This window comes from Schistocerca serialis, chromosome 1 (genome assembly GCF_023864345.2).
Source record: "Schistocerca serialis cubense isolate TAMUIC-IGC-003099 chromosome 1, iqSchSeri2.2, whole genome shotgun sequence".
In the NCBI taxonomy this organism is placed as follows: Eukaryota; Metazoa; Arthropoda; class Insecta; order Orthoptera; family Acrididae; genus Schistocerca; species Schistocerca serialis.
In genome coordinates this window covers 1,169,375,814-1,169,398,255 of record NC_064638.1, presented here as the reverse complement: position 1 = coordinate 1,169,398,255, position 22,442 = coordinate 1,169,375,814, and the positions used below count along the sequence as shown (strand labels likewise).

At 43.0% G+C, this 22,442-nt stretch overlaps 1 protein-coding gene across 1 annotated transcript in view; it reads left to right on the top strand.

The window, feature by feature from the left end:
- The window catches only part of LOC126456267 (facilitated trehalose transporter Tret1-2 homolog), a 144,493-nt gene extending 123,492 nt beyond the window's left edge, over positions 1 to 21,001 (top strand). Inside the window, exons 7-8 of the mRNA XM_050092022.1 lie at positions 3,280 to 3,500; positions 13,418 to 21,001. Of these exons, the coding sequence (XP_049947979.1) occupies positions 3,280 to 3,500; positions 13,418 to 13,891 (695 nt within the window). The 3' untranslated portion in view covers positions 13,892 to 21,001. The remainder of the gene's footprint in view (positions 1 to 3,279; positions 3,501 to 13,417) is intronic.
- Positions 21,002 to 22,442: the final 1,441 nt, after the last annotated feature.

Sequence of the window (22,442 nt, the reverse complement as noted above, 5' to 3'; positions counted from 1 at the left end):
TATGAAACACTCCTTTGATCATACTAGACGAGCGAGTGAAATACTCATTATTTTCTCTGAATTCTTATTATAACTGATGGTTGAGTTTCACCATTGTACACTACGATGTTGCCGTCACAGTGAGAACAACACGCTTAGGTGTGCTTCAGGTTTTATTTATTACTCGTGCGTCGCCTAACCATGGACAGCTTGTTAGGAAAATATTACTGTGAAATTGTTTGAGAAAGACTACAGAGCGTCTGCACCGATTCTGTCATTGCAGCGCATTGTCTACTAGCCGAAAAGGGGCAAACAATGTTGGCCTCCCCTTTCGAACAAACGAAGTAACTGGCCCAGCCCTTCGACGAAAAATTGTCTCTGCGCATCTGTCACCATATTCTGTAAGGACTCTGTTGTCAACTGCGCCAAGCTAAAAATAATTTTGTTATACGTGCCAGACTAATGGATCTGCCATTTTATCGAAGCCGGCTTATCACTGTCTTACTTGAATGTGTAACCCCAGATCACATAAGAAACAGATTGACCGTCCTTACGGTGGAACAGGCAACCGTAAAAATAGTTTTCCCGTCGGTCAACAGATGTCGCAGACGACGCTACAATGCTAACTGACCTGTCCATGTCACGGAATTGGCAACGCTGTATCTTCGGTAACGTGAATTAGGCTGATTTGTCTTCGGCTAGAGCGCTGCGCGCGAAATGCATTCGTCACACAGGTGACTGTAGCTCATGATCGGCTGTGGTTTTTCCCGAGTTTTCAATCGAAAAATGTAGATTAGCTCCTGTAATTCTACAAACCATGTTTATTTCTACTGTAGGGATACTTCTCACAATCATATGCGAAATGAAATAAATGATAAGTAACACACAAACATTTCTTGCGCGTTACTTTTGAAATGCAGACTGTATTACAGTCGCATAGGTTTTACACTCGCCTTCTATTCCGTCTATTTCCTCTTTGTTATGCAGCTCTTCTGATACGGATTATGGTGGTAAAAGAGATCTCCACGTGTAGGTTAACACTATAAAGCTTTCAAAATCTTTTCAACGTCTTTGAAATATAGTCAGTTAATTTACTGACAAATACTGCACCGAGCAGTGGGTTTCGCATCCTGACATTACCGACAGAATTATTTATTTTGCATAGAGTATGTACAGGGATTAGGTGAGTTATAACGACAATATATTTTTCACATAGACACTGTAAATAAGTTTAAGAAACAGATTTTGCTTCCTTTCTAAGTATTTCTGTACGCGCTCTTAAGTATAACCACATTTTGGATTTGATTACTGCTAGTTGTAAACAAATATAATTTCATGTACGCACCTAACAACGATATGTTCGAAAAAAATAAAGGAAGAGCTGCCACATTATATCAGAATATAAGATCGAAAAATTTAGATAGGATCGAATGCTTAGGGCTCTTTATTAATTCTTACTCGTAACTAATTCATTGATTTAAAATCCACTTCCGTAATCTTTCTTTATCTTTGACGATAAATCTGAACATTTTTAGTTCAGGATTTGTCCGTCTACTCCTTCCACAGTTGATATACTCGCAGGCACTCGGCATGACGACTATCCACTACCACCGGTACGTCAGAAACAGCTGTACTTCACAGGCGCCAGACAGTGGAAAGCTGCACGCGTTCGGTCGATGTTGCCACATATTTCACAGAACGGTGTGCCATCTAGTGGTTGGTGCCACAAGTAAGGGTGTGACACTGTCGCTGCCTGGTGGCCGTTCCCTGACAAGGGTTGCCTGCTAGACCAACACCGACTCGAAGGAAGGCCTCGGCGCTTGTTCCTGACGTCACGTCAGCTAGGCACGGTCAACGCCAGGTCTATTGCAGGCATACTCATAATGGTGTAATGGTGGTGTCTCCTACTCTGACACAGGAAAATCTGAAACTATTGGCTGTAGTTGACCAACACACATTGTTCTGAGAGATTTCTGCAATCAATTAATTGTGCAATTCATTACACTTCTTACTTAAATTTCCACGTGTTTTAAGGATTGACATACAAAAACAACTTCATGGTCCAGCAGCAACAAAAAAAAATGGTTCAAATGGCTCTGAGCACTATGGGACTTAACAGCTGTGGTCATCAGTCCCCTAGAACTTAGAACTACTAAAACCTAACTAACCTAAGGACATCACACACATTCATGCCCGAGGCAGGATTCGAACCTGCGACCGGAGCAGTCGCACGGTTCCGGACTGCGCGCCTAGAACCGCGAGACCACCGCGGCCGGCCCAGCAGCAACAAACAGAACTCGTGCTTCTTTACCTTATTTGTAAATATGAGGAAGTTACGTTTGTACTGGGTTGCTTTTACAAGAAACTGTGAACATATTGGAGCTCTTCTTTAGGTATCTTGGTTGAGTATGCGCTGAGGAGCACTGAATGTTAATGAAATATCTTGCGATTGTACACGTTGGGGGAGGTGGTGGGGGTCAGAAGAAGAGGCAAAAGAGAGATACTTGTTTTATCAAATAAATTTTTTTAATCTTATAAAGTTTCTCCCTTCAGTTGCAAGAGGGGAATATTTATCTTTTCTAATGTGCATGTTTAAAAAAGTTAAGCTCAGCAGTATTTTTGATGTATGAAGCTATTTTGTTTCCTGTTTAGAATTTCTTTCGTTGGAAACGGCTGTAATGTAATGACTGACAACAGTTGGACATTTACACATGTAAATTAGTTTACATTTCCAGTGACGATGTCAAACGAAAATAAATAAATTAATAAATAAGTAAAAGAAACGAGTTAATTGTAAGGGGGTTGGGGTAAGTTTCGATAGCAAAATGGATCAAGTAAATATAGTTACTTGAATGCAAAATTTCCGAAGCTTGCAATGGGGCAAAGCATCTTGTCATATTGATCTACGTTTGTTTCGACAGGATTCAGTAATACAGAACTTTGATCTTCATTTGTAGCTTTACGATAGTAAGAAAATCTTTCATCTAAATAAAACTGCAGAATCCAAAACAATACCAAACATTTTGCCCAAAAATAAGAGATTTATAGTGAGAAGCACGCCCAGGCTTTTCTGCCTGCAACAGACCTGGCGTTCGCCGTGCCTAGCTGACGTGACGTCACCAACAAGCGCCGAGGCCTTCCTTTGAGTCGGTGTTGGCTACACCAAGCGATCGGGCAATCTGTTTCTTACGTGATCTGAGGTGTAACTTACTTTTAGAAGTTCCTTTCGGACTGGCACGTGACACAAAAGCAAGTCGGGTTTCAGAGTGACGATCACGATGAGGTGGGTGTTGCTGGCAGGAATCGACTCGGTGGTGTTCTACACGGTGATGATCTTCGAGAGCGCGGGCAGCACGCTGGACGACCACGTGGCGACCATCATCGTGGGCGCGGTGCAGCTGCTGGCCAACGTGGCAGCGCTGTTCGTGGTGGACCGCGCCGGCCGCCGCCCGCTGCTGCTCGCCTCCGGGGCGCTCATGGCCGTCTCCATGGCGGCGCTCGGCGCCTACTTCAACCTGCAGGTAGGTAGGCGGTCACCAGGGCCACGTCGCCTGCCTTCACCACCGCAGTCATCATCATCAGCCTTTTGTCATCCACTGCCGGGACTATACAGAGTCTAATTATCCGTCTAACATGTACGTCATGAGATTGTTCCAGAAGAAATGGGACAAAGTTCTTTAAAGGAGAGAGGTGTTATGGTCAGGGCTTGAACCCAGGTCCCCTGCCGGCCGGGGTCACCGAGCGGTTCTAGGCGCTACAGTCTGGAACCGCGCGACCGCTGCGGTCGCAGGTTCGATTCCTGCCTCGGGCTTGGATGTGTTTGATGCCTTAGGTTAGTTAGGTTTAAGTAGTTCTAAGTTCTACGGCAGGGGTCTCCAAACTACGGCCCGCAGGCCGAAACCGGCCCGCGAGGGCCGGCAAGCCGGCCCACGTTAGCTGGCCGGTCATCCCCGGTATCCGGCCCGCCAAATATTTGAGGTGGTGCCTATACTGGCAACAATTGAGTTTCGAGGCCAATCGCGACCAATACACCGCGACATTGTCGGAGCTCTATCTTTACAAAGCGGAAGGTCATGGTTAAACTTGTGGCTACTCACAATGAACAGACAGACCATGCTCCGTGCGATAGTGAAGAAAAAAAAAGAACGGTTAACAGACTAGTTTGGCGAAAACATTTTAAGTAAAAAAACTCTTTGCATTTTATTCTACTCACGAGTCTGGTGCAAGTCTTTCAAATGGACGCCACTTCGGTGACTAGCCTTGGTAATCAATCATTGTGGAAGATGCTTCTTAAGTGCGGTTTCACTTTCTTTTGATTACGTTGTAAAATACATACAGAATGTGCAGTGACATACTTTTTTGTCGGTGAAATTTGCCAAAATAAAATACTCCAGTATTTCTGTCAGGTACGTCCACCAATCAAAATTATGTAATTAAATAAAAATCGTAGATCGTTTCAGTGCTAGCTATTCCCACAACCTTAGATTTTTGCGATTTCATCTTTCCTTTAGCCTTACATTACGGTGATCATGGAGTGCTAGGGTGCTTTAATCCCACTAGGTAGATCTTGGCCCTTATGACTTTGTGGAGGAGTCAATGTGGCCTGCGGACTAAAAAGTTTGGAGACCCCTGTTCTAGGGGACTGATGACCTCAGAAGTTAAGTCCCATAGTGCTCAGAGCCATTTGAACCATTTTGAACCAGGTCCCCTTGCTTACTAGGTAGGAATGCTAGCCATTGTACTCCAATCAAACGGAGTACTACAGGGATACCCACTGAGTCCTCTGCTATTTATCCTTGCAGCGGAAGAAATTGTAATAATACCCTAAAGGGAGGGTGTAACCTCATATGCATATGCATATGCAGACGTTATTGTACACTGCTGGCCATTAAAATTGCTACACCAAGAAGAAATGCAGATGATAAACGGGTATTCATAGGACAAATATATTATACTAGAACTGACATGTGATTACATTTTCATACAATTTGGGTGCATAGATCCTGAGAAATCAGTACCCAGAACAACCACCTCAGGCCATAATAACGGCCTTGATATACCTGGGCATTGAGTCAAACAGAGCTTGGATGGCGTGTACAGGTACAGCTGCTCATGCAGCTTCAACACGATACCACAGTTCATCGAGAGTAGTGACTAGCGTATTGTGACGAGCCAGTTGCTCGGCCACCATTGACCAGAGGTATTCAATTGGTGTGAGGTCTGGAGAATGTGCTGGCCAGGGCAGCAATCGAACATTTTCTGTATCCAGAAAGGTCCGCACAGGACCTGCAAGATGCAGTCATGTATTATCCTGCTGAAATGTAGGGTTTCGCAGGGATCGAATGAAGGGTAGAGCCACGGGTCGTAACACATCTGAAACGTAACGTCCACTGTTCAAAGTGCCGTCAATGTGAACAAGTGGTGACCGAAACGTGTAACCAATGGCACCCCATACCATCACGCCGGTGATACGGCAGTATGGCGATGACGAATACACGCTTCCAATGTGCGTTCACCGCGATGTCGCCAAACACGGATGCGACCATCATGATGCTGTAAACAGAACCTGGATTCATCCGAAAAAATGACGTTTTGCCATTCGTGCACCCAGGTTCGACGTTGAGTACACCATCGCAGGCGCTTCTGTCTGTGATGCAGCGTCAAGAGTAACCGCAGCCATGGTCTCCGAGCTGATAGTCCATGCTGCTGCAAACGTCGTCGAACAGTTCGTGCAGATGGTTGTTGTCTTGCAAACGTCCCCATCTGTTGACTCAGGGATCGAGACGTGGCCGCACGATCCGTTACAGCCATGCAGATAAGATGCCCGTCATCTCGACCGCTAGTGATACGAGGCCGGTGGAATCCAGCACGGCGTTCCGTATTACCCTCCTGAACCCATCGATTCCATATTCTGCCAACAGTCATTGCATCTCGACCAACGCGAGCAGCAATGTCGCGATTCGATAAACCGCAATCGCGATAGGCTACAATCCGACCTTTATCAAAGTCGGAAACGTGATGGTACGCTTTTCTCCTCCTTACACGAGGCATCACAACAACGTTTCACCAGGCAACGCCGGTCAACTTCTGTTTGTGTATGAGAAATCGTTTGGAAACTTTCCTCATGTCAGCACGTTGTAGGTGTCGCCACCAGCGCCAACCTTGTGTGAATGCTCTGAAAAGCTAATCATTTGAATATCACAGCATCTTCTTCCTGTCGGTTGAATTTCGCGTCTGTAGCACATCATCTTCGTGGTGTAGCAATTTTAATGGCCAGTAGTGTAATTTGAGCTAGTCAGTAACACATTGGTCCATATCTCGCCTTTATGCTAGCAATTATTCGGCTTGGCATTGATGATACAGATGTTGGATGTCCTCCTGATGGGTATCGTTCCAAATTCTGTGCAACTGGTGCGTTAGATCGTCAGAATCCAGAGCTGGTTGGATGACCCTGCCCATAATGCTCCAAACTTCTCAATTGGAGAGAGATCAGGCAGCCCTGTTGGCCCAGGTAGGATTTGTCAAGTACGAATACAGGCAGTAGAAACTCTCGTTGTGTTTGAGTGGGCATTATCTTTCTGAAACATAAGCCCTGGAAGGCTTGTCATGGAGAGCAACAAAATGGGGTGTGGAGTATTGGTGACGTACCACTGTGCTGTAAGAGCGCCATGGATGACAACCAAAGGGATCCTGCTATGAAATGAAATGGTACACTGGACCATCACTCCTGTTTGTCGAGGTATATGGCAGGTGACAGTCAGGTTGGCCTGGGGCATCTCGTCTTCTGCCTGGAATCTCATTGACTGGAGTAGAATTGTCTTCAGTGACGAGTCATGGTTCGAAATAAACCCCAATGATTGGTGAAGATATGTCCGGAGATGCCCCTGACCAACTTGACTGTTACCTGCCATACAACCTGATAACCAGGAGTCTCGTGCTCCATTTATTTTCATAGCACAGCACGTTTGGTTGTCATCCGTGACACACTTACAGGACAGTGGTATGTCTATGACATTCTACACCCCATATTGTTGTCTTTCATGACAAGCCATCCTATGCCTAACATGTCAGAAGACAGTGCCCTTCCACACACGGTTAGAGTTTCTTCATGTTTGCGAAACCCTACGTTGGCCATCAAGATCGCTGGATCTCTTCCCAATTGAGAATGCTCTATGGACAGGGCCCTCCAATCAGCTTGGGATTTTAACGATCCAAGGCGCCAGTTGGACATAGTTTTGCACAATATTCCTCAGGAGCACATCCAACAATTCTATCAAACAATGCCGAGTCGAATAACTTCTGCCGTAAGAGGCAGAGGAGGCCCAACACATTATTGACTTACACAATTTGTGAAGCTCTTTTTCTGGAATAAATGATTCAATCTTTCTGAAACTGTAATCATTTGTTTGTCTCTACATGTACGTCACCTCTACCAATTTCCGTCCCATTTGGACAATTCTTTCTTTTTTTCATTGAGTGTATGTTGTGCCGCAGGAAGTTACAATGGGCAAGTGAAACATTTTCTTAAAGTTTTCTCCAGCCAGCACTAAACTAAATCAAACCAGACCAGCGTACCATGTAGCAAACACAATGAGAAACAAGTATAGGTCCAATAAGTCAAATAATACGACACACCCCAGACACTAATGCTTCACCTCTTTTGAGCGAGAAGTCTGAATCGTTAATTCAGCAACATGACATCACTGGGGAGGGATCGTAGCGTTATTCTCACAGCACAGCACGATGCTGCAAGAATGAATAGATATTGCATAAGAATGCTTATCAGCCCACTGACATGGCAGAAATGCCACTGTCATGACACCAAGGTGTGGTGAAGAACACTCATGCTCTCAGAAAACTAGTCGTCCTTGGCAAGACATAACGTCATTGCCTCAGATGGCCAGCAATCAATACTGAAGCTTGCAAGCCCATACTTTATTCAGTTAGAGTGAGCCAGTTACAATGTTGATCCTGTGAAGTACTGCCTACCAATCACCAGATGACTTCTACCTTTGAAGTTGCTGTCTTTGTAGTCTAATGAACATGGTGGTTGTAATTTGCCAACATCTCATCTACTGATGTGACGTCTTTGGAACTTCTACGTCTGGCTTGCTGAGAGCCTAACTTATGATGTTTGGCACACTGTCAACCTGTTGCTGTATACAGGAACTGCGCTGAAGGCTGCTGCCCCTGGCTTGTATCTGTGAGCAGGCAGCAGTGTCCATGGTCTGTCTATGGTGGAGAGGCACGCTATAACTCTGCAATATTTGTACATTCTGTGCAGAGCTGCTGGTGTTTACTCGGGTACACCCCTTTGATGTCCATGAGAGGGCCCCGGTAACAAGCAGTCTATGATCTGATGGTTGATGCCACAGTACGAGCTGAACCTGTCACCTGCTCCCCACTACTCTACACCACATTGCATTATTACGTAACTGCCATAACAGAGACCCTGACAGACTGCTGAGCACACACATCAGCACATTCTACTCTGCGTGCTGTGTTCACAGCCTCCCTCGCTGCTGCCACAGAGAAGATTATTCAGTTATATCACTTAAGTCCAACAAATATTGACGCCACACCCAGAATAAAATCAAAATAAAATAATATTACAAACAATCTTTTATGAGACACCACAACTTACATTGATGAAGAGATGTGTTGAAGCCTGCCTTCACATCAACATAGACTGTGTGCAATACTTGTAAAGTGTTTGTCATTGAGTAAATATCTGCAGTTTAGATCCTCAGAGACTTTGTTATGAGGTGTTCAATAAACTGTCATAATTTGCCGCAGTGGTTTACAGACCTACGTTTATTAGGATTATTTTCTTGTTTCATTGTCCTCTGCTTAACCCTTTCATTTGTACCTAAAACAGTGAAACAACCTGTATCTCTGTATAAATTTTGATTAATTAATAACCTGAAATAGTGCAGGGGTACAGCATCACTTCCGTATAGAGCTGTGTCATGACAAGTGTGATGAGGCGAGATAGCAGGCTGCTGGCAGCTTAGAGAAACAGCATCAAAAGACAAAACATTTTACTAACATTCATGCGACTACACGTCTAGCGGTCACTTCCCCTCACAGCATGGGGCGAGGATGGTGTGGAGTCAGTGGGTTGATGGTTACTGAGCCATAACTTCGGTATCCAGGAATGCTGCCCCCACAAGGTTAGACATTGACGTGCGCCCCGGTTAGCGGGACATGGATGCTTGTAAATGGAGCCAGCAGCACTGAAGACTGCAGGGCTGCTTGCAAGGAATACCATCCTGCGGTGATGAACGTCACCCTTGTAAGTGATGGCACATAGTGCCTTGGTATCTTCACCAGCACAGAAGGGTGAGCAGTTATACTGCCTTGGGTTAGTTCTGCTGCCCTCTAGGGTAGGAGTCTGCCTGCTGCTGGAGTGTGCCCGCATCTCGTGGTCGTGCGGTAGCGTTCTCGCTTCCCACGCCCGGGTTCCCGGGTTCGATTCCCGGCGGGGTCAGGGATTTTCTCTGCCTCGGGATGGCTGGGTGTTGTGTGATGTCCTTAGGTTAGTTAGGTTTAAGTAGTTCTAAGTTCTAGGGGACTGATGACCATAGATGTTAAGTCCCATAGTGCTCAGAGCCATTTGAACCATTTGCTGCTGGAGTGGATTAGGAACCATGTCACTGGTGTAGAATTAGTAGGTCCAAGGTGGACTTGGTATTCACAGATAGTGCAGCAGTGGAAGCCCAAACATTTAGTGGCTGCTTGCTGTCCCATATTGCTCAGTCATCCGGCGTGGCCCCTCGTTCCCAGAACCATTGCTGAACTGCTGATTCTTCTGCTAAAATTAATGATTACTTACATTGGTTTGTGGCCTACTTGTTATGCCAAAACGCAATTTACAACTGTGTTTGAGACAGCAAAACTGTGTTCTTGTCATGCAGAAATAATTTGGCTCACCCTGCAAGAGCTGCATTTTACTGCTGTGCTACATTATTGTGGTGCTTGCGTTAGTCCACCTCATGTATTTAAACAGCCCTGATCTATCAACCGACATGCCTCCCCACCGGCTGACTGCAACTGCTGCGGCTCAACTGCTATTTTCCGCAGTAAGGCCCATCCGCGCGGGATTAGCCGAGCGGTCTAGACGCTGCAGTCATGGATTGTGCGGCTGGTCCCGGCGGAGGTTCGAGTCCTCCCTTGGGCATGGCTGTGTGTGTTTGTCCTTAAGATAGTTTAGGTTAAGTAGTGTGTAAGCTTAGGGACTGATGACCTTAGCAGTTAAGGGGGAAGTGAAAAAAATCAGGAAATTTCACATTTAAAAAATATAATTTTTTCGTGTTTTTGAACTTCCTCTACTGTGAGTGTGAATCCCGAATCCTTCCTGGTCATGCTGACAAAGTTTTATGAATTTATTTGTAAAAGTATAGACAGTGCCAATTAAAATGTCCTGTGGTGCCTCTCCTGCTCCAAGTCGGCCCGTTTTACGTCCTACCCCCCTAAAGTCCCATAAGATTTTTTTAAAAAAAAGTAAGGCCCAAAAAATAATGCCAGTGGTCTAAACTGCTCGGTTGCTTAATAGAATTCTTCGTCTCAGCACCAGCTTTAGGTTTTACTGCAACTGATGTACACCTTCACGATCTGACAACCACTTTTAGCTCCTGGCAGCTAACTTCTCTCATATCCACTTGTAACGTACTCCATACAGGGCACTGTCTTTTGATTCACAGATTTCTCCTCCAGCAGGAATATCCACCAGTTTGCAGTGCTTGTTGTGTACAGTACCTGTGCACAGTATTTTAACAGAATGTGTTTGATACCAAGCCTTGAAGGTAGCAACTAACTTACCAACTGACCTGTCCTCTATTCTAGAAGACGCTGTATCAAATGTGGTCCGCATTTTAAGATTCTGTATCATGTCTGGTCTTCTCAATGATATCTTAGGAGACGTTAATGTGTTTGCAGGGTGGTTGCTTTTATCTTCCAATTGCTCAAACAGGCATAGTTCCGTATTACACTATTTAAGATGTTGTGTAGCTGTAGCCTGTTTATTTTAATCAAAAACTGCTGTGAGACGTAAATCTTCTGGTGTTCTGTGTCAAAGTGTAATTCTGAGTGAGAGAGAGTGTCCCAGAGTGGCACGTTTTATATTTTGTGGGGGAATGCAGACATTCTCAGTGAACCACAGTGATGAAGTTTCCTCAGGTTAACAGCTGAATCCAGGTGTCATCCTGCAGCAAAGTTTCGACAAGTTCCCTACTCGTCATCTTCAAACAAAGTGTCGGGTTCATGTCCATAATGTGTCTTTATATCCACTGGACTACAGGGTCTTCTTCCTGTTCTGTAACAGCTGTGCCACTTACACACCTCTGGAAGGGGTGTCGTGGGTGGTGATGGGGAGAGCAGTGGGCAATGGTGGGTGGGAACACGCAGCATGCTTGAGGATCTGGGTGTCGCATCCTGACACTGCATGTCGATTCCATCCGCCGCTTTCGTTACCTTCACATCTGAGCGCTCTTGGCGTATTATTACAACCATCACACCCCATGCGGAACTCAGCTGGAAACCACTATCCTGGCTAACAAGATGATCATGAAGCCATATCTCCACTGTCATTTTGATGATCGAGTCCCAGAACTCCTTTGCCTGGCACAGCACCTGGGTCTGCTCAAAATTAAACATATGACCCTTGTTGAAGCTGCGCTCTGCTGCTGCAGGTTTTTCCTTTTGGGCGAGCCGAACACTTCTCACCATGTTCTGAGGAGTCCTGCTGCGAAATACACCGCTGCATGTGGCCACATTTGCAACTGATGCTATAGATTCCATGTTTCCGTAGTCATTATTTGTCCTTCATTGAGCCGAGCATATTTTTTATTTTATTTTAGCTAATGAATCGAAAATGCTTCTAATCTTATTTTTCCCCAAAATTCTGGCAATATTGACCATGGGTGGTCCAGCATACTGAAGGAAAGCCAGACGCTTTGTCTGTTCTTCTGGGTTGTCTTCTTTCTTCTTTGGGTATGCATCCATGATAGTCATGTCAACCGGGATAGCAGTTTCCCGCTGAGCTCCACGTGGGGTGCGGCAGTTGCAAGAATACGCCAAGAGCGCTCTACATCTACATCTACACCCATACTCCGCAAGCCACCTGACGGTGTGTGGCGGTGAGTACCTTGAGTACCTTTATCAGTTCTCCCTTCTATTCCAGTATCGTATTGTTCGTGGAAATAAGGATTGTCGGTGTGCCTCTGTGTGGTCTCTAATCTGATTTTGTCCTCATGGTCTCTTCGCGAGATATACGAAGGAGGGAGCAATATACTGCTTGACACCTCGGTGAAGGTATGTTCTCGAAACTTCAACAAAAGCCCGTACCGAGCTACTGAGCGTTTCTCCTGCAGAGTCTTCCACTGGAGTTTATCTATCATCTTCGTAACGCTTTCGTGACTACTAAATGATCCTGTAAAGAAGCGCGCTGCTCTCCGTTGGATCTTCTCTATCTCTTCAATCAACCCTATCTGGTACAGATCCCACACTGCTGAGCAGTATTCAAGCAGTGGGCGAACAAGCGTACTGTAACATACTTCCTTTGTTTTCGGATTGCATTTCCTTAGGATTCTTCCAGTGAATCTCAGTCTGGCATCTGCTTTACCGACGATCAACTTTATATGATCATTCCATTTTAAATCACTCCTAATGCGTACTCCCAGATAATTCATGGAATTAACTGCTTCCAGTTGCTGACCTGCTATATTGTAGCTAAATGATAAGGGATCTTTCTTTCTGTGTATTCGCAGCACATTACACTTGTCTACATTGAGATTCAATTGCCATTCCCTGCACCATGCGTCAATTCGTTGCAGATCCTCCTGCATTTCAGTACAATTTTCCATTGTTACAACCTCGATATACCACAGCATCATCCGCAAAAAGCCTCAGTGAACTTACGATGTCATCCACAAGGTCAAGATGAGGCAGAGGAGGCTGTGGACCAGCAGCCATAAAGAATGCTATGGATATGAATCTGACACTTCACCTGAAGATGACAAGTAGGAAACATGTTGAAACGTTGCCGCAGAACTATGCCTTGACTCGACTGGTAACCCCAGAAAACTTCACGATCACCAATTTGTATTTTGCCATCTGTTGCATACTTTACACGAAACAAAACCACGTTTGTCTCCAACCAGTTGAGTAAGAGTGCTGATGACCTAACTGTTGAGTGCCCTATGCACTCTACAACCACACCACCTCTGTCACCACCACCATTGGAACGATGCCAGTGCGACTGGACAATGCTCCCACTGCCGAAAATAGGGACTTAACGTACCAAAGGTCCCAGAATGTCAGACTCGCCCGCTAGTGTACGCTAACCAAAGAGTACGAGTGTAGCAGATAAAGTATTCTTACAGTCGCTGTGGGAACGTCTATGATCTAGTGACGGGCGTGTGCGGCACTTGTGTTCCAGGAGCAGAACCGCGAGGAGGGCCTGGAGCTGCTGCCGCTGGCCAGCCTGGTGGTGTTCATGCTGGGCTACTCGCTGGGCTACTGCACGCTGCCCTTCCTGCTGATGGGCGAGCTGCTGCCGGAACGCCAGCGCGGACCGCTCAGCTCGCTTGCCGGCTCGTTCAACCTTGCCTTCATGTTCGTCGTCATCAAGACCTTCCACAACTTCCAGCAACTGCTCGGCAACGACGGCACCTTCTGGCTGTATGGCGCCATGTGCCTCGCTAGCTGCGCCTTCGTGTGGCTGCTAGTGCCCGAGACGCGCGCCAAATCGCTCGCAGAGATCGAGCAGTTCTTCGAGGACAGCCACCAGGCGCGCAAGGAGAAGCGCGCCGCGGCCGCCAGGGCGGTCGTAGTCGCCGCCGCCGCCGCTGGCGGCGCTGACGTCGCCGACGGTGCGCCGGAGAAGACTGCCCAGCCGGCGGGAAGCAGCTAACGCCGGAACATCGCTCCCGGGCGATCGTGATTAATGTTCCTGTACAAGCGACTCTCTGTTACAGTGAAGGACTGGTCATTTTATTGTGGTCGCTGTCTTTCGGCGACTTCATTATGTAGAACTGAAGGTTTCCAAGTCACCGCCGATTAACTTGCCTAGAGCACATCAGGTCAAAAAGTGGATCAGTCTGTACCTGTACTACACATCCACCTCCACTTACTACCAGCAGCCAATGAAATATCGTCTTCCGCTGGGCACCTAGCCAAACATCACTGTCGACAGTGATATCTTGTCTCCTCCAGACTACGCTGTGGCAGTAACTTATTGCTGTCCACAGTGTCACTTTATGAAGTACGGTGACACAGAAGCTCGCTTCCCCTCTCTGTCAACGTGCATACGGAACGTATTCCCTTCCATGCTGTACTATTTTTTACTCTCTCTGCGTGGTAAGCCTTCGGACATGGCATTTACTATACAGGGCGTGAACGATAACCATTAGCAACATAACACAGTGGTGCAGAGAAAGTCGAGACGAACAATTTGAGACAGACACTCACGGTCTGTAATGCTGGGAAACAACTCAAAGTGGTCTACTACGCCGCCACATAAGTTAGCTATTTCGTCAACAACTTCCCTGTGAGGGTGATGAAAGAAAAAAGATTTTTGTGAATGTTATGCAAAAGCTAATTACGATTGCAGTTCGACTTAAATTTAAGCCTCAATAATTAGGTAGTAAGAAGGCCAGGCAAATAAAATGACTTAATTGTTAATTTTATAGTATTAAAATTCAGAAAACTGTCAGGCAAAATTTGCACAAAGGTCAATTCTGCAACTTATAAGTGCACAACTGTCGACTAAGCCAATGGGAAAACAGCCAAGTCAACTCGGTGAGTTAGTGTGATGGCTTAATCAGCTAAAGATGGCGGCTGGGTGGACTGCAGAAATATTGTGTCAAGATGCTGATATGTTCCAGCTGGAGACCTGACATGAATATCAAGAGGAGAACATGTCGAATCTGGCTAATAATTTCTGTAATTCCCGATTTTTGCACAGTGTAGGAGTTAGCGGCATAAATTACATACTAAAAATCCTGACTAGTAAGAACAGAGTGTTGAGGTGGGGGTGAATTTGGAGGTCACTGTGGTACGTTTTCCTTGAAAAACTTGAAATCCGCGGCTTCTAGTGAAAATGTATTCCAGTACAGAATTAAAGTACATTAAATTTCCTACAGATAAGGTTCTATTCATTTTTTTCTCTAGGGTCGTAGTTTCCGCAATGAGAACGAGGGAATTTTGAAAATTTCCAGTGATGCGCAGGCACTGTTGTTTACTTGGTTTCTGTAGACCAACCTGTGGTAGTTTCCCGACTTCACAGTCCACAAGTGCCCAAAATCAAATTGTTTGTCTCGACCTTCCCTACACAAGCGGTGTCCAACCAGCCTTCTGCAGGTGGCCCGAAGTAAGTATCAATGCTGCTCAGGAAGTGTGCACCTGTCACGCGACAGGGGAAAAAAAATCATAAAATTCCGTTTGTGTAAAGTTATGATAAACTGAATATTTTCAATCTGAAACTCCCGCCACGCCATGCTATTTCTCTTTGATCGTTACTGCTTTTTTTCTTCTCTTCACGACAGTTATTGTTAATGTTAAGTATATTATGTGGCCCAACGTTGTAAACAGGGACTGTTTACATCATGTAGTACCGCCTTACTGATTCTTCCATCGACAATTCTATCCTAATATTGATAATGTTAGGAAGCTCTGAAACGTTATCAGTAGACCAGGAAGGGCGCAGTGATATGATACAAAATATCCAAACAAGATTTTATGCAAGTGGGTTGGTTATTTATCAATGCAACAGCAAACATTCAGATTCCATACCCATTGAATAATTAACTGTTGCACATACAATTAATAGATGCTTATCGCACATTCTACAGGAATACTTTACACCTCCCCTCGATTTCTCTTTTGGATTGGTTGAATAGCTAGACAGTGATAGTGCATGAACTGGGCACTTAACTGAGTAAATGAGACACACACTTATCTATCTCTTTCTTTCAGTGGAAAATCTTTTGAGTCACATGACTGGATTCTCTAGCTCTGTTCCTTTATCAAAATGCTTATTTCTGAATTCTTTCTTCACTTATTGTTTTCATTACTCCTGATACGTAATCAGTACAATCTGCATACTAGTGTGATCTCTTTGGCTGTTATTGTAGAGGAAGTGATGCATCTTTTCAATATCTTCTATCTGTGTTTCTGCTTCTTTCAGTCAACAGTCTGTCATTAGGCTTCACATGATTTGTCAGTCCTTTCTAGTCTTCACCAGGTTATTAATTTCTACATTGTTACTTCAGGCTTTTTCCTCGCTATTCATGCTATCACAATTACGGTCATTCATTTACTTGATGGGTTTTACAGTCTGCAGCTTCACATCTGGCCATATTAAATTATCCTTGAGCTGATACCTTAATACATGTGTCCATAGTGCTTAAGGGGACACAGTCGCGAGGGAACTCCCATAAGGAATCAAAGCTAAAATGAGCAAACGTCAGGTACACTTTCTGAAGTAACTAATGGAGATAAAGACCTGAAACTTTTACAGTGTACAGCTGAAACATAATTCTCAAATCACATAAAAATGGTTAATGTATTTTATATATTTCATGACTAATCATTTTTTTGTTCTATAAGACAAAAAATTAAAACTTTTCTAAACACTGTGGAGCTTATAAATCTGTTCTTTTTATCACTACTGGTCTATTTTTATCTAATGAATCATCGTTGTATTAACAAGAGATACTGTAAGTCTGATGTCTGTAGCAGTCATAGCTTTTGAGAAAAGTGTACCAGAAGGTCAAAAAATGTAGTTTTGAGAAAAATGGTATTAAAGTTTTACATGCAAGAAAGTAATGTACAATGTCATACAGACACACTTTTAAAACATTCCAGGGCTATACTGTGGCTCAGCTTCTTGATCTTTATCTTCTTTTCTTTGATCTTCTGGCTATCCTGGCCTCCTTGGTAGCATTTCCTGCAGAAATATCAGCATAACGGATACGGTCCATGTCAATCTTTTTCAGTCCCCTTTAAGTATTGATACCATCCTTTGTTCCCAAGAGTCTTAATACGTCAGTTTTCTTTGACACACCAGCATTGAAGCACATCACTGCATCATGAACACCAAATTTTAGTTTTTCTTTTCCAACGAAAACAGTTTTTGGTAGCCTAGTCCAAATGACAGAATTCAAACTTTCATTTGGGTTTTCAGTTTTTCCATGGAGACACTTTTTCAAGAGCTCTTGTTGGCTAAGGTCTCTGAAAATGGGTTTTGCAGCTAGCAGGATTTTTTCTGGAGTTGAATGTTTGTGCTTATAGCTGGAAGATGTAGCTGGGTTGTTGAATTTGCACCAGCTGTCAGGTCACTGTGGGCAAAGGTTATGTTGTGATTCCTCATCCGTCAAAATTTTATGAAAGAATATAGCCCAGATGGCTCTCCTCATTGCTTCTACATTGTTGCAGTTATTTCTAATGGCCATACCATAATAAGTCTGGATCCTGTCTATTTCAGCCTTTGTCAGGCCCCCTTTACCACCTAACTTTTTTTTCTTTACATATCTTTAGAAGTCGTGATCCCATTCTTTTCTGTACATGTCCCGTACATTCCAGTTTATTAATTTTGACTCTAGGCCCATAATGTTTATCTTCTACCACTTTCTGATAAGCCTTACTGTCCCCGTCCCCAAGACAGTCTGTATAGAGGATACCTCTTGACTGCATAGACCATTGGAAAATGTTAGCAACACCAGCCACTTCCATGCCTCCACTAGAATCATCATAGTCCTTTTTGCACACATGCAACCACTATACATAGTGGGATTTTTGCTACAGATGTCACAGAACTTAGTAATAATTTCAATATCCAGAACCTTCCCAGTATCAAAAGAAGTTGCTGACACAATGCCATTTAGGGATGTATGCACACGTTTCTGCCAACTGCCATCAGAACCAGCAGAAATTTGCCTTGGGTCAGATTTCGTATCATTCAACTGAACTGCTTCTTTGGCTGCTTTCAACATCGCAGATTCACTTACCTCAGCTACAACTGCACCAATAGTCTTGTTGTAATCATCAAACTTTCTTGGAGGTGGAGGAATGTTCATCACTGCACAAAGAACACCACCTGCACTTCGCCCTTTTCCAATAGATCTAAGTGCACACACTAATCTTATATTGTTTTCATACAATCTGGTTCTTGTTAAGTGGGATGACATTGCATTGGCAGTACAGCTACATTCCAAACATGTCAAAACTAAATTACAAACAATTCCCTTGGTTTTCACCACATCTTCATGTAAAGTAACGTTTCCACCACAGTTTTTACAATTTGTGTGTTTTTCGATAAGTTCACGTAGTAACCTCATGGAGATCAGAATGTTTGTGTCAGTAACAACAGAAACACTGTTCACACCACATATTGCATTGTCACGCATTTGAGAGGCACTTGTAAAACCGGCAGCACCTAGAAGCTTCTTGCTTGAAGCACTGACACTCGGACTGACTTCACTTTCAATATTATTTTCTGCCCTCTGTTCAAAACTAGCAGTTTCGCGATTTATTTTTACATATTTATTTCCACGAAACTTAGGCTTATATCCAAACTTCCTTATTCTACCCATTGTGTTTCAAAAAATCATTACATTTGTATCACCAAAACGTAAACAACTAGGATGAAGAAACTGACAAACGATAGTCGACAATGCAGGCAGGCTGGCAAACATCAGAATAACAATTCTCTAAAAATGGACGTGGCGCTAGTTACCATGCTTCATGAACAAATTAATAACTCCGAATCTAACAATCAGATTTGTATGAAACAAACGGCATTTTGTAGCCAAATAATTGGAGCATAGATTAAGACTAAAAAAAATCGATTTTTTGAGCCTGTTCGCGACTGTATCCCCTTAAAACCAATACATTTATGGTCCAAAAATGTCCTATGTCACATCATACATCCTTCTTCTGCAAGTGTTGTGTACCAGTTGGAAGAGTGATTCCTGATGCATTCTGCATAGCCAGACAGATTTTGTGGTGTTGCCAGTTGCTCTCCTTCTGCTCCAAACTATACATTTCAATTTCTCTCTCCCTTGGCAGCTGGTAACACTGGAGTTTATTCCACATGGCGACAGTGTTTCTGATTCTCATTAAAATTATATTCTTGGAATCCTATTTCTCTCGCTCGGTAACGTAATACTGCGTAGATTTGTTTGCTGTATCTCATCCATAACAAACACAATGCTGACTAAATAGCTCCTCTATACCTACACTAACATGAAATCAACATCAAACATTCTTCAAGTGCTATACGACAGAATGATTCTACTGGTTGACACATACTGCCCCCCACTCCTCTGCTCTCTGTTGGGCATGTGGACAGGCTTCCCACAGGCGCAGCCCTTGTGGCCAACCCCCTCAATGTGTCAACCGTCTGGTATCACAAACTCCTTGTTGACCACAATGGTCAATATTTAAGAGGAAATTGAAGAGTATGAAACACCTGATCGCCTGCGTAAGTGCATGCACTTCACACAGCCAGCACTTTTCACAAATTTCTATCTATGTGTATTTGATGATCGCTTTATTTTGCACTGTAGCACCTCTCTTCAAAAGCTCGCAGAGTTATACGTTTGCACTCTCTACGTCAGATTACCCTATCCTGCTATGCGCCTGCTTCTCACTTTTGAAAACTTTATTGTCAGTCTTCCTCCATTGTTTGAGGGCAGCAGATTTGTTTTGCAAAAAAGGCTTTGTTCATCACTAATTTATATTTTACCCTTTGCTTGCTCTAGCCAACCTGTGTAATTTCTCAAGATAGTAGGTTCCACAACTTCTAGTGTGTATTATGTAGCTATGATTTTTACAGGTTAGTGTTATATTTTGAGATAGTGCTCACTACTTTTGTCTTTTTCATTTGTTAGCTTTGAATTCTGTGCTAAGCAACTTGTGAATTTAATGTGATACAGCACTTCTGTGATTCCTTGCCTTCAACAATGTATGTATGTTTCCGTTCTAGCTACCACTCTCACTGTTATTTGCTATAATTATATTTTCGATCATTAAGGTTCCTTTTTGATTATTATTTATTTCTCAATATGACCATAACTGTTGCTTGTTCAGCCATTTTAATGCATAAAAAATTTCTCTCTCACTCTATCTTAGTGAAGAGACGTGTGACTAATTATACACAAATGATTAAATTTGAAAATCTACATAATGTGCGAGTTCGTTTTTCGAATCAGTGTTCTCCATTTCGAATTTAATTTTAAAAAAGTAGATAAAAAGAGAAAAACAACATCTCAGGACATAATGAACTAAGCAAATCCACTTCTGGAAAGATTTATTTTCTAAGTATTCTGTCTGTCTTCCGATACAATCTGCTTTTACAACATCGGTAGCCAGATAAAGTTCCCAAAATATTTCCCATTTGCTCACACAATATGATCCTTTCAAATATACTACTTGCCAAGACTTTTAGCCGACATATCAAGAAGGAAGTAAATTTTGTAGGAACTTCGTTGATCAACAGTAGTACTTCTAAATGATCAGTAAGTGTCAGGAGATGCCTACTACCACTGATACAATGTACTGTCTGAGAAAGAGGTCTATGACCTCATTGTAGAAATATGTATAACCTCCTCTTTTGGCTACCACAGGAAACCTGACACTGTTTTTGTATAATTTTTTTTGGGGCATTGGGTCTTTGCAATCCTGGTAGTTTTCTGTTGGGCGTGGATTTCTTGTACCTCTTGTTGTGCTGCCATGTTTATTTATTTTCTTTTTTCATTCAATTTTTTCTTTTTTGTTCATTGTCTGAATAAGCCCGTTAACTGAAGCCTATTTACAGAAATAATGTTTCACTCTAATCAGAAGTGTATGATTCACTAAGTATGACTAGTAAAAGCAAGACAAAGGGTCCCACAGCTATGGGATCATGCTTACAAGCTATGGAAAATTTGATGTCGTAAACGAAGCACTACTGTATACAGTGTACCTGATATGTGTTGTTGAGTGCCTACCTGAACAATAAAGAAAAATGTTATTACTGTTATGTATTTTTGTTTTTCTGATATCCAACATACAGTGACAACAGGGACGTCGACATCGACAGCATGCCAGTGTGGTGTTTTTGGTAATCTGTTTAAAAGTCGAATAGCAAGACCAAATTCTATTGCTGTGAAAGTGTAACAAACAAAACTAGAAGTTATGGATGACAACAATGTGATAATTTCGTTGGGAATGTGTGCTAAACTTATAAATTGACACCGAAGTCCGTAATTGGTGACATATAATGTCTCCCGAGCATTTTGAATAAGATTTCGTTAGTTGCTCAGCTAATCGGCCTCCAATTCTGAACACTGTACGTTGTCCTAAGTTTGAGCCTGACAGTCGTGTCCCATTTTCATATTTAATGACGAAGACTCTAAAATATTAAGCTCGCGTTTTTTTTAGTCACTCAAGTGTGACATACGTTTGCTGTGTGGTTGTATTTGACAAGTAGTTGCATATTGGAATACAATTTTTTGTTTATACTGTTAGGTATAAGTATTTAAGTAAAAGACTGTAAAAGGTTAAAATTCAAATAGAGCCTAGATGATCACCAAACGTACAGTTTCTATATGATGCACACATTAGTGTTAACTCTGTCACATGCCCTCAGTTCCATGAGACACTGCTGAAAGATTTGGGCTTTAACCTATGACTTGGGGGCACTGTCTGGCAATCACAATCCATACACTACCACCATTTGCAATTTGCAGCTAAATACAGGGCGTGCCAGTAGGAGTGGCCAATACTCATAGATATGACAGGAACCATTATTCAAAGCAAAAAAAAAAGTGGTAAACATGGGCTCTAAAATGCGTACATTAAGAGCTGTAAGCACTTCTTCATGTGTGATACTGTGAAACAAATCTCTTCTACTGTAAGCTCTTTCCTTTCCATATTTTGGGAGGAGTTAGTATCGACCTGACAAGATACCTTAAGAGCTATGAGCACTTGTTCAGTAGAAGAGATGTGTCTCATAGTAGTGAAGATGAACAAGTGCTAATATCTCTTAATGTATGCATTTTAGAGCCCATATAGGTTGTTTTGTTTCGAATGATCGTTCCTGTAATATCCCTAAATGTTGACCATTCTTCCTGTGACACCACGTATAAGTGATGAAAACTTGTTCCATCATCAGGAGTCGAACTGGTTAACAGTAGGTCGCCCATGCATTAGCGAATTCGTTTCACTGTTCTACTTGCTGGTAATTGCGATTCGAGTATTTTTTGTATATTCTAACACACCTATGTCAAAGAGGTTATTTTGAACAGATAAAGTACACTTAACGAAAGCTTACTCTTATTATAGTATTTGCTTAATTTTTCAAAATTATTACAGAACAAAAAAATTTTAAAATATACAGATTAATGGTAGTATTATATTTACAATAGCATTACAATCTCTGTGGTAGAAACTCTGGAGAAACAAATACAGGCATAAAAATG